The sequence below is a fragment of the Choloepus didactylus genome, chromosome 23 (assembly GCF_015220235.1).
Source record: "Choloepus didactylus isolate mChoDid1 chromosome 23, mChoDid1.pri, whole genome shotgun sequence".
NCBI lineage: Eukaryota > Metazoa > Chordata > Mammalia > Pilosa > Megalonychidae > Choloepus > Choloepus didactylus.
The window spans coordinates 26590107-26603176 of NC_051329.1; the positions used below are offsets into that span (position 1 = coordinate 26590107).

At 47.6% G+C, this 13070-nt stretch overlaps 1 protein-coding gene across 1 annotated transcript in view; it reads left to right on the forward strand.

The window, feature by feature from the left end:
• Positions 1-6782: 6782 nt before the first annotated feature.
• KREMEN1 (kringle containing transmembrane protein 1) overlaps positions 6783-13070 on the forward strand; it is a 60631-nt gene continuing 54343 nt past the window's right edge. Inside the window, exon 1 of the mRNA XM_037816875.1 lies at positions 6783-6879. Coding sequence (XP_037672803.1) covers positions 6783-6879 — 97 coding nt within the window. The remainder of the gene's footprint in view (positions 6880-13070) is intronic.

Consider the following 13070-nt stretch of genomic DNA (forward strand, 5'->3'; position numbering starts at 1 on the left):
CCAGACTGCTGTGAGCCAAGAAAAGCTGCTAAACAGGGAAATATACGCTGGGGCCCTGTACATACAAGAGCACGATGTAAAGGATGCTGACCTCCATTTCCTGGGACCAGCCAAGAATAAGAGAAAAATTGGGATAGGTTAGAATCACATAGTTAAAGAGACCTGGTTTCTAAGAAATGTCATCTATAAAAAATAAAATCACCTTACCATATTGCAGTTGCCTTAAATTTTATTTTAGCTAGCTTAGTAGGGGGAAGAAATATGTATTTTCGTTTTCCTTTTTCTCTCTTTTTTTTTTTGTTTTGTTTTGTTTTAACAATTCTAGTCACCTGTCTTTCTCTGCCTCGGTCACGTATGGGCAAATTGCAGTTTGTTTAGATTTTGGCCCACATGCTGGCAGTCTTGAACCACTATCTCTAGTATTTGTGATGTCATTTTGGTTTGTGATGTGGGTGTGGATGGGTGTTACATCATCAGATTTTATGGTTAAATTATGTTGGAGAAAGTTCTCTTTTGCTGTATACCCTCAGGAATTTCTGAAGTCCTTGTGTGCCCCCCCAAAACAGCTTGGGTGGATTTCGAAGATCCTAAAGTTCTTAAAAAGCACGCTTCTTATAGAAACGTAGTTGGATTTGTGGATACCGGTAGTGATGCATCCTTGCATGTGCAAAAGTGTCCTTCTCTGTGCATATAAAGAAGATACTGTTAAATTCTCAGAATAGCTGCCAAGGTTAGGGACCAGAAATGAAAGAACACATTCCTGAAGCCCCGGGCGCCTTTCCCTGCGTGTTTCTCCTGGGAAGACTACACGGTTTCTAGAATGTGGTTTTATTTTACATCCCATGGCAAATGCAGTAATTAGAGCTGTTAGCTGTGTCAAGGGCTTGAAACAAGAACACAGACGCCTCTTCCTGGGAACTCTTGGGCAATGCCTTGCTGCTTATCAGGTGCTGGGCCTGTGGGCGGTTTTGATTTTTCATACACAAAATGCCAAAGGAGGCTCTCTCCCGAGGGGGAGGAGGACAAGATGATGGAAAAAGAGAGTATGAGTCTGGCAGGAGCTCCCGGAATCACCGGTGTTGCCTGTTTGAATTTTGGAGTGTTGTCTCTGGAGTGAATCAAAGCCTACAGGCGGACTGTACCGCGGGCCGCGGTGTAACTACCTCCAGCCCTGTGGCATCTGGACCCACAGTCTTCAGAGGACAATGGGGTCCATTCAGCGGCGAGCCCTGGCTTCACCTCCCAAGAGGTGGGTCAGTTTTAGAACAGGGCATTGGAAAGGATTTGTCTTTGGGAAGGGTTTGCGAACGTCTGAAGACTAGCAAGCAGGCTTCCCTTCAAAGCCAGAGCCTGGTGCCACCTGAAAATGACTGTCTGCCATCTCTCTGCATCACAGGGACAGGAGGGAACCGAAGGTGCTAGAAAAGCAGAATAGGAGTAGCTCTTCTCTCTTCCCCAGCTTGAGGTTTGCTTTCTCACACCTCCTCTGTCTTATATTGGCTTCCCTAAACCTTTTCTTCACTGATGAGTGGTACCACCCTGGCTTGGAGGAGTGGTGCCACAGATACATGATACATGGAGCTGATACATACTCCTCAAATTCGATGGAATTCTTCTTTCTCTCTCTGCAACGTAACTCACTTAAAATGACTGTGCCTGAGCAGGTAATCCCCGCCTTCCTTAGAACTCACTCTCACCAGGGTTCCTTGGCTTGTGCTATTTCTCTTACCCAATAAAATTAGTAAGTATTTATTGAATGCCTCCTGGAGGCCAGGCCCTGTTCTAGCACCTCACAAGCCTCATCTCATGAAATGCTACCAAGAGTCCTATGAGTTTGGGCCCTGTGGTCATCCCTACTTTACAGGTGGAGAAACTGAGGCACAAATTGCTCAAGAACCGTGTCTCAGGTCCCACAGCTAATAACCAGCAAAGGCCAGGTTCAGTCAAGGTCTCTATCACCCTTCTCCTCACCTCCCTGTTAGCCATCGCTGTGATGCTTTCTCATTTGTGGGGTGACCCAATTCCCATCCTATCCTTGTGATGAGATTTCCTCTGGGCTTAAGAGTTGGCCGGCCCAAGTTTGCCTCCCAGGGCCATTTCTCAATGGGCAAGTTAATTCGCTCTTTTGAATCTTAGTTTCTGCATTTATGAAATGCAGACAGTAATAGTGCATATGCCAGAGTTACTTGTGAGGGTGAAATGGGGATTCAATGCATGTGCAGCACTCGGCACAGCTTCTAGTGCATAGTAAGTGCTCAAAAAGAATGTTCCTACTAACGTTATTGATATTGTGGTCCATCCACTCATCCAACCCTTTCATTTTCCTACTTTTTTTTCTTGGCCTTTTCTTGTGCCCCTGTTGCACATGGTCTGAGTGACATAACCTAATATTTGATAGACCTTCATTTCATGTCCTACTTGTGCACCTATCTTGTACTTGAGGCCAAGCCATGAGCCCCTTGAAGGTGGAGACTGATTCTGATATGTGGCTTGGGTAACATGGCATGTCTTTTCTCATGATACATCTTTAGTCAATATGGGTCAGGTTGACCAACCTCACAGAAGTGGTGTATTTGGCTGTGGGAGTTGTCCAGAACATCCCATGCTTCGTTAGAAGGAAAAGGAAGTGGGTACCTGAGGATATAGATGCTAAGGAAAGTGGTTAGTCTTAACAGAGATGGTTCCATTGAAGGTTGTTCAGAATTATAAAGTCAAGATGGAAAGAATCTATTCAGTCCCAGGCCCCGAAACCATCGCAAGAGTTTCCATTGTTGGTGCCAACGTTTGATCCAGAGAACTTGGGGTTGGGGCCGTAGGGTTTCCATGTTGCTGAAAGGCCCGTTGCTCAGTTTCATTCTCCCATGAAGCTTTTTTATTCTGCTGAACTCAGTCTAAACAATCTTTATTTTCCACCCATCACTTTGAGGTGTGCTTCCTGACATATCTAAACCATTGCTTCTCTTTGGAAACACATCTGCCTGTCTTTGATGCTTAGCCAAGCTCTCCTCACCGAATTTTTAGTCCCTATAATCTTTTTCGTTGTTTTCTTTCCTTTACGACTACTTTTCTTCTCTTCAGTTTCTCTTGTCTCCTATTCTTTTTCTGGAGCACCAGCTAATGAAGAAGAAATTGAACCAATTTATATTAATCCTCATCTTCTCCAACCCCCAAATTCTAGTGGAATTTAGTTGTTTATATTTTCCTCAAAAGATATTTTTATCTTAACACCCAAGCAGTAAACTTCCATACCTATATAGGAAAATATCTTAAGTTCGTGATGCAGAAGGCTTATGGAAGAAGAGAAAAACTTTGGATGAGAGAGAATTTGAAGATTCCTTAACCTTGATGCAAGCTTTGAGGACCCAGTGAGCTGAACACGCACGTGAAAGCCAAGCCTGTGAAATAATGGAGTCCTGCCCACCCCCACATCCCTTCTCACTTGACTCTTTGCTGGAGGACTCCCATTACTTTATTTCCAACCCAAACCCTGGGTGCCCCTCAGACACCTCTAACTCACGTCCAAGAGCAGATTCTTTCTCTTCCCCTCACCTCCATCAGAGCAAGCAAACTACTGCTTCTCCTAAATTTTCCATCACTAACTGTCGAAGCCAGAATTTGAGGAGATGGGATCAGTAACAGGGCTGTGCCAAGCTGTACTGAAGCCAAGGTGAAAGGAAAACTCAAAAGATCCTCTTTTTATGTAAAACTTTGTTATCTTGTTCATCATGGATTCTTTTCCATTCATTTACATTTTAATAATATTGATTAAAATATTACATATCTTGGTTACTGAGTTTTTTGGCACCCCCTTAAATTTTGTGCCTAAGACCAGTCCCTTTATTCTCCTCACCCTAATTCTAGGCCCTGAACCACTCTGTAGAAATCTGTTGACAGAACCCTAGAAGGACAAGAACACAATTTAACATGATGTCTAAGAGTGTAGGACTGGAGTCCACTGCCTGAGTTCAAAAGCCCAGCCCAGTGTGACTTTCGGGTGGTGATTTAACCTCTCTGTATGAGGGTGACTGGGATTACACTTTGCTGGGATCACTTTTGCCGGGAGGAAACACTTTGGACACTGCCTAGAATAGCAAAGTCCTTAGTAAATCTTTGCTATTGTTGTTATAATTGGACTCCTCATCCAGTGCTCTCTCTACAACATGATTGTCCTTTGAGAGCAAAGCCTCCTAACTGGAGTCTCAAAGATTCTAGAATGACCTAAACTCCACCAGATTAAGTCTCCCAGCTCCTGGGAAAATCCTGCTGCCCTGGAAGGAATCAAAGGGCCTGACCACAGAAGTCAAGCAGACAGACTGACACCAACATCTTTCTGGCGGCCCAGGGGCTGCAATCAATGTCCTCACTCTTTCCATGAAATAAAGCCACTAAACACCCCAGGCATGTGAAACACTGAAATGAATATCTCAAACTGCTCCTCGCCAGGGGCCCAGACCATGAACTGAGCAAAGGACCTTGAGCCGCTAAGCTCCGTGACTTAGACACATTCAGCTGTATTTTTAGCTTCTTGTGCACTGTTTTCCATCACCTGTGCTGGGCTGTATGCTGGAAAAGAGGAGGGGGTGGGGAAGACTGGAGGGATGTTTCTCATCGCAGCCGGTGGAGACAGAGACTTGCAATGCTCTTTATTTCTGAGTTCTGTTGTACAGAGGGACAACTTCGTAGGTGTGCAAATTGGATGGTCACACAGTTCTCCATGCTTAGAAGGGCCCAACACTTGGTTTAATACCCACCTGTCACAATCTTGAAATTCTTAATAATTTTCAACAAGGGGCCCCTCAGTTTTTCATTTCACTCCCTGGGCCCTTTCTTTCATTCTCCTTGAAGCTGCTTCTGCCTGTGCAAATCAGGGATTTGATTTGTGATATCAGGATGACGAGTTCCCAAGTTCTGCCTGAGGAGGTGGTTTTTGGAGGCAGGGAAGGTCCCAAAATGGTGGAGAAGAGAGGGAAAGGGGATGTCCTCGCTCCCCGACAAAGAGCCCAGCGGATTCTTGAACTCGGGAGTGACACACTGAAAACAACTATGAACAAGATTCTTCTTGCCACGAAGCTGGGTCGTGCCGGTGGAGAGGGACAGCGACTGAGAGGCCTCATGGATGGTAGGTAGCTGCGCCTTCTGGGCTGGGCCCTGGGAGCAGCGAGGGGGCGGGGGGGGGGCTCCGGGAGGGAGAGGGGCCCCGCCCCGCCCCCCCACTCCACCCCCGCCCGGCTCTGGGCCAGGCGAGTCTGCACACGAGGCCAGACGCTCTCGCCGCCGCGCAGGGGCGCAGGCAGGCACTTGCAGGCCCGGGACCGGGGACTTGAAAGCGCCCGGCGCGCCGCCCGGACCTGCCCCGCCGGGCGTCACCGCGGCGCTTTAGGCGGGAGCGCAAGGAAAACCCCCTCTGCCTCGGGGAGCGCAGGGGAGGAGGGAGGCCCACGACCCACTCTAGGAGGAGCCGGGGAACACCTTGTTGGGGGGGTCGGGGTACATAGGGCCTGCCACGTGGGGGCCGAGAGCTTGAGCGAGCCACACGCTCTCTGAGCCTCACTTTCTCAGTATGTAAGATAAATGTCATTGCCCCATCCATTTCCTGACTTTCTGGGTCGGGCGTTTTCACTAGGTTCTGTGAAGCCCTTGTATTATTCCCATTTTACAGACGACTGGGCTCTGAGAGATCAGGAAACGTGCACACTCAGGATGTGTGATAGGATTCGGACCCTGGGAGCAGTATGCTGCGTCCTTTGTGGGGACAAGAACTGAGCTGGAAAAAGGAATTCAGCGTGTTCTGAGCTCATAGGACAGGCACACTGGGAGTAGTTTCTGTTAGGTCCAGAGCCGTTCAAGAATCCACACAACGCAGGGAGTCATGGTTTAAGTAGAGAGTTTAAGGTTTATTAGAGGAAGAAAGCAGGTGGGAGCCATCAGAAAAGAAAAAGGAAGAAAATGGCTCTAACTAAAACCATTTCATGTTTTGCTTTGAAGAAATGGATAACATGAAATGGTAATTTGGCTGCAAAACCTTGGAAAATTGTTCCCAGCCCAAACAGTTTCCACTCATTGTCTCATTTAGTACAACCGCTTAGAGATGAGAAAACCGAGGTTCAGAGGGCTTTTTTTTCCTTTACACCTGCCCCAGGTCTCACAGATAACCGAGTGGGATCTGAACCCGGGCAGGCTGACCCCTGAGCACCCTTCTTCTAACCACTACGATGAGCCAAGGAGAAAAAAGCGGTTTGTAGACTACTGCCCTGATTATTGCTCCTGTGGTTCAGCCCGCGTGTGGGTCATGACCCGAATAAGGGTGGAGCAGGGGTCAATGGGTGCCCGGCCGCTCCAGCAGGGTCAAACCTGAGGATGGGGACTCAGAGACTGGGCCCCAGACCCCGCCCCTAACCTGTTGGCCCCGCCCCTCACCTGTTGGCCCCGCCCCTCGTTCTGACCAATGGGGCGCCCCGCGGGGGCGGGTCCAGGTGCAGGATATGGGCGGGGCCCGGCGCGTGAGTGGCAGGCGCGGCGCGCGGGCGGGGCGTGCCGGGCGTGCGCAGTCGGCTCCGCCCCTCGGGCCTCGAGGCGGGGGCGGAGGCGGGCGGGCCCGGGGCGGCCCGGGCGGCGGCGGCAGCGCTAGGGAGGGCGGGTTGGGCCGAGCTGGGGCGGGGCCACCGAGCGGGCGGGGGCGGGGCTACATTCGGGCCCCGCGTCCCGCTCCCATGGCCGCCCCCGGCTCCCCGCGCTGTCCCCTTTCCCTCGGGCCGCGCCCCGGGGCCCCGCACTGACGGCCCATGGCGCCGCCCGCCGCCCGCCTCGCCCTGCTCTCCGCCGCCGCGCTCACGTTGGCGGCCCGGCCCGCGCCCGGCCCCGGCCTCAGCCCCGGCCCCGGTAAGTGAGCGACCCCTCCAGAGGGGCAACCCGGTCCGGCCCGCCCGGAAGACCCAACCGCCTCTCTGCCTCAGGACCCTCCGGGAACACCTTCCCCAAGCCCCTCAGTGACGCCCCCCCGGGCCCGGCTGGCCTCCCCGCCTTGGGACCCGGGACCCTGACCCCAAGCTCTTCAGCGACAGCACCCCGGCTTGGGAGGGGTCCCAAGCCCCTCAACGACGGCCTGGGCCTGGCAGATTCCCCGCGCCTCAGGACTCGGGACCCCTCCCCAAATCCCTCGGCGACGCCACCTCTTCCCCAAGCCCCCCCACCATCACCACCACACTGCGCCCGCTTGACCCGACACTAACTTCTGCCCCCCGAGGAGCCGGGTTGACTTGCCAGCCTTGCAAGAGGCAGATCCGGAGCTCGGAATGACCCGCTGCTCCCAGCCGGGATGCTCCTTCTCTCCCACTCCAGGGGTCACTTTGAACTTCCCCATGACTCAGGTGACGGCCCAGCAGGGAGAAAGGAAGAAAGGCAGGGCTGGTGGGACACTTCTCCCCGACAGAGCTCAGGGGACTAAATCCTGAGGGTGCAGCATTAAGCCCCCCGGCCTTAAACACGGGCACCTGCTGCCCTCCCCACGACCAAGACCAGGACTTGCAGAGGTGGGGATGATCTCTGGATCTTCCACACACACCCTGCAGTTGCGGCAGAAAGCTTTCCAAGTTGAAGAGCAGGCAGGAGGGCGTTGTCTGGCCCAGTTAGTTCTTCAGCAGGTTGTTTGGGTGTTGAGACTTGGACATTCTCAAAAGTTCATTACCAGTCTGCCAAAGTAGGAAAACCAGCCTCTGGGTTCTCCACCCAAAGTCGCAGACTGTGATGTTGGATAGACAGGATTTTGCTGGTGAAAGAAAATCCGGAGTTGCTTTGTTTATTACTCACCAGCTTGGATTAGCGAAAAAGCAAGGACTTGCTGTTGTCACTTATTCTGCAATTTGGGGCCATGCCTCCAGCTCTCTGAATCTCAGTTTGCTCATCCATAAAGGGGGGTTAATGATGCCTCCCTTGCAGGGAGTTGTGAGGATAAAATGACATACTGCAGGTAACACAACCCACATATAGAACGCACTCAATAAACATCTTTAAATAACATCTTTATAATGCTTCACAGTTCACCAAATACTAGACACCTCGTTTGCCCTGGGAATGCTATGGGCTTCTCCTGTCTGATTAATCCCTGTAAAAGGTAACACTTGGCTCTAGATCAGTGGAACAGGGGTCTCCGAGTGCTGTAAACCTGAGGCTCAGGAAGTGGTTTCTGAGTGATTGCAGGCCTTCCATGGGACTTTTACAGTTTGATCGCATCTACTGTTTGCCGTATGTGAGGAGTGAGGGAGAAACATTCTCAGAGCCAGGATATGTCAACATAACTGTAACCTAGTAACCCCTTAGCTCCACTTTGCCATCTGTGTGGTCAGGATTTAATGTCCTCTACAGAGAGAGAAGTATGGGTGGAATTAGACTGGTTACCCTTCTGAGAAGGACAGAGTAATAGCTCTGAAAAGCAGTAAGTCAGCCAGTTTTGTGCTTATGCTTGTTAGAAAGTGGCATCCTCTCCTCCGGCACCTTTGCTTTGCTGGAGGAGAAAAATGTGATAGCTCTTTTATAGTTTGAACCTCAAACCTGAAAAGATTTGTGAAAGGTGGCCCAAGTTCCCAATTCCGTGAACCTTCACCAGCTGTTTACTACCGTCTTTGGTACACTGGTGTTGTGACATCCCCTCTCTAGTTCCAGAAACAGTTTTAGGGAGATACCGCATGGTCTTCAGCATCACATCCTGTCTAGAGCCTACCCACTAATTTTTAAAATCCTTTCCAATATAAAGCACGTTTTACTCTCAGAATATGCCAAGCTCACCATTTTATATTTTTTCATACTGTAATTTTCTTAAAAATTTTGTGGATGGAAAAAATTATTTCAATACTTATATTCTGTTCAGTTTTGTAATATTTAAATTACTGGTGGTTTGCATTTTTGAATTCTGACTTTATAAAAACAGTTAGCTCATTCCCCATCAATGCTCCTTCTAATTACAGTATGTAGCCAACCCCAAATGATCTCCCTTCTCTCCATTCTTCCTTGGAGATTCTCTCCCTTTCTTCACAACTGATGAGGAAGATGGAAGTTACTGGCAGAATCTAGACTTAACTCTCATACAGGAAGACAGTCACTCATAAATGTACTGACTTCCAGGGGAGAGTGGAGAGGTAGGAAGAGAACAAGGCAGGGTGGACTTCAGCCACTTGAGTTGCTGAAGCAGTCCACTTGCTTGGGTGTTTCACTATGTTTGGGGACTATCAGTTGTGCATTAATGGGGTTTCTCAACTCAGGTTGCATTTGCTGTGAAGAACCTTTTATAGTTGACGCTCATTCTCGTTCACCTCCTCATCTCAAATGCCTCCCATTAGCCAGTAGTATGTCTTGCTATAAAATCTATGAGTTTGGTTAGCAGCAAGAGCTTCATCCCTGCTCCTCTTTGTTAAAGCTAACAAACTACCCATCTGCAAAGAGGGGACTGAGAGGAGTGGACCAACAGGCGTGACAGTTATTTTTATGCTTTGAGTACTTTTAAGGAACCTAGTTTTGATCTGGTATCAAAGAATGCTGATCCGTTTGTGAAAACTTCTGTTCATCCCTAGACAAAACTGCTTAAATGTTTGAGATGTGCAGTGAGCTCTTTTTTAAATCCTCAAATGAAGAGGAGTTCCATTTAGGTTCCTCACTAACGAACAGCAAGTTGGTGCACCCAATATACATTTTACTGATATCCTCTCATAGTTTAGCGTCCTTGGATGAAAAGTGGTAAATAAAATGCATGGCTTTAAACAGCTTCACAATATACAGATTAGGGATTTTTGGTGATAGGCAATAAATCTTTAGTTTATAATTTTTTGAACCTGGAATGCCATCTAAGGCTCTAGGTTAGGGGTTGGCAAACATTTTCCATAAAGGGCCAGATAGTAAACAGTTTGGACTTTGTGGGCTACATACTGTCTCTTTTCCAATTACTCAGCTCTGCCCTTGTAGTGGAAAAGCAGCTGCAGACAAAACGTAAATGAATGGCAGTGTGCCAATAAAACTTTATTTATGGACACTGAAATTTGAATTTCATTTAATTTTCACGTCACAAAATATCCTTCTTTTGATTTTTTTTTTTTTTGAACCTCTAAAAATTTAAAACCATTCTTAGCTCATGTGGGCCATATAAAAACAGGCAATGGGCCAGATATGGTTCACAGGCTGTAGTTTTCTAGTCCGTTTCTAGGTCCATATGTGTGGATTATTTTCAGCAGTCACTGGTCTGAAAAGGTGACAGAGAGGCTTGATTTTGGTGAATGAATTAGTCTTTTAAACTTTTACTGTGAACTACCTTAAAGTATATTAGAGGGAAAGTTCATGCACATATATATGTAGATCTTTAATAAGACTTTAAAATAGGCTTTAAAGGGAAAGTGTGGTTTGGTGTGCACTACACAAAGAAAATAGTGCCTGCCTCAGAACTAGCCCATGGTTTGTTCAACTGTGCCTGCAGATGTTGCTTGGAACAAACTGTTGAGAGATCGTTTCTCAGAGTAAAGCCCAGGCAGCAGGTGGCACCAGCCCTGAGACATAGAAAAACAGCCAGAGAAAAAAATTGTCACTTTTCCTAAGCAGTGGATTTTGATTTCCATGGTTCTATTGCCATTTTTAAAATGGCCTTTAAAAAACAACCACATGTTTAGCATGATTGATTATTTTGTTTTAATTAAAACGTTTTTGAGCAAACAAAATGAAACATTCAAACATACCAAGTTGATTGTGTTTGTACCGTGGAACAGTTAATGCAAAACACTTGAGAGAGGCCGGAAGTTTGGATCTTGAGCTTTTGCCTGAGTTTTTGCCTCCTGAACACGGACAATATAAGAGGAAGTGAATATGTCCCTTAGAAAACTACCTATACACTTCACAAAGGGAAATTTCATAAAGCCCCCTGATGCCACTTGACAGGTTAGTTTTTGCCTGGCTCATGGTGCAGCGTTCGCATGGGTGAGAGTGATGACTGACATTCCTTCCATATTCAGTTTGACCTTAAGAATCCAGCTGGAACCTCAAAGTATGCATCTAGGAGGAACAGTCCGTGGTCACTCTGTTTTTTCCTCCCAAGATAGCAGTGCTTCCTCAGCCCAGACCTTACCTTTAGATATTATCCTGGATTTGGACTGAACAAGAAAGCAGAGTCCATTGTAGGAATGTTAGAAGGGTGTCGACACTCCTCACTGATAGCCACTCCGTGGGAACTTGCCTTCTCCTCCTCTAACGGGATGCTCCTGTCCTTTTTTATTCCCCCTTTAATCCTCTTTCTAGGTAAACACCTCCATAGCCTGGACTTGTACTAGGCTGAAGAGGAATGAAGTTGGGTGCTAGGAAGCTCCGTGGCAGACAAAAGCTTTTAGGCCGCCTTGCATGCGAGGTTGCCCTTCTGCCTCCCAGTTACAACAGGACCCTCTCGGGGCTGCCCCTCTGCTGGGGCCCAGCTTCTAGTTTCTCTTGCCACTGATTTAATCCCTGGCAAGTAGCCAAAGCATTAAACTTTTATTGTTCAACTTACCACAAGGGTGGGGCCCTGCTTCTCGTGGGCTAAGGAGGCTGCAGCCATTTCCAAACCCAAGTGTCACACCACATTAGCAACTGCAGACTCTGAGGGCTGGATTTCTTTCAGTTTGGTTGGATTCTTGGTCAGGCCCAGAACAGTATATTTATACTCCAACCATAAATGACTCTTAAAGTTAGAAAATAATAAAAACAGCCTAGGCAGCTTTTAAAGTTGATTCAAAATGGTTGTAGCTATCAGCACATACGACTGACTGCATGGTTTCTTTATATCTTCCAAACATATATTAAGGGTCTGTACCCATCCCTTGGTGTCCTAAGTCAGATGAAAACATGGTGACCAAGTAGTTCTCTTCTGGACTAGGAGGGATTGTTAACCAATCCCATCACAGTATGTAAATTACTCGCTGCTATTCAATTTATAAAAATTCATCTTCAAAGAAAATTATTGGGCTGGTAAAAATATTTTTTATAATGACCACAGAAGCCATATTTGTTTTTCTTTGATGTTCTCCTGAAGACTCTTCTGGTTTTAATCAGATTGTTCCCACATAAAATACAGTGGAAATCTACAATAATAAAATCCCTATTCCCATGTCTATGGGGAAATAAACAGGATGGGGACTGTCCTTTTAAGGGGCTTTCCCCTTCCCTTTTTCCCAGACTCAAAGCCTCTATTACTGGTGGGTGTTTTGGCATCAGTTAAGGGCCTTCTATCCTTCCCTCCCTCCATGTTTTGCTCTTTCATTAAAGTGTTTCTGTTGTCTAATTATATCCTTTCAATCAAATTAGAGACTAGCATCTGGTGAGGGCCGTAACTGCTGCCATCTGCACCTCATATATACAGGCCTGTTCAGCTGAGAATCACTCAAGTTCCAGATGGCAGGAAGAGATTTGGAAAAAGTTTAGTTGCAGGGGAGGTTAACTTAAAAGGAACGTCTTCAAAGGCTAGGTGCGACGCCCTGCTTGCAGTGATGTGTGCGCCGCCATGCAGAGCATCACTGGCTTGGCTTGCCAGAGATTCTTCCGTAGCGCTTCTGGCAGATGAAGGGTTTCTGATCATCTTAGCTGAAATGATCAGGCCTTCACCTCCCCATTATGGGTTTGGAGGGGCCCCGGGGCTGAGCTGAGAACTTCCGCCTTGAAAAAGATTCTTTTGTTACATGACCACTGGTTAATGGATGTGACACTTTCTGTTTATTTGACCATTTCTTCTAACTCAGTGGTTTCTACTGGAGGATATTTTGCCCCCAGGGGACATTTGGCAATGTCTGGAGACATTTTTGGTTGTCACAACTAGAAGATGCTACTGGCATCTAGCGGGTAGAGGCCAGGGGCTCTGCTAAACCTCCAACAATGCACAGGACAGGCCCAGGACAAAGAAAGATCTGGCCAAAAATGTAAATAGTGCTGAGGTTGAAAAACCCTGTCCTATTATTCTTTTGTCCTTTCTTTCACTGTGGCCTAGGAGCAGGCAACTCTGGTCACCATGTTTTTTCACTCTTAGAAAGTAGCTTCTTCACAATCTCTTCCAGTATTTCTGTGGACAGCATTTC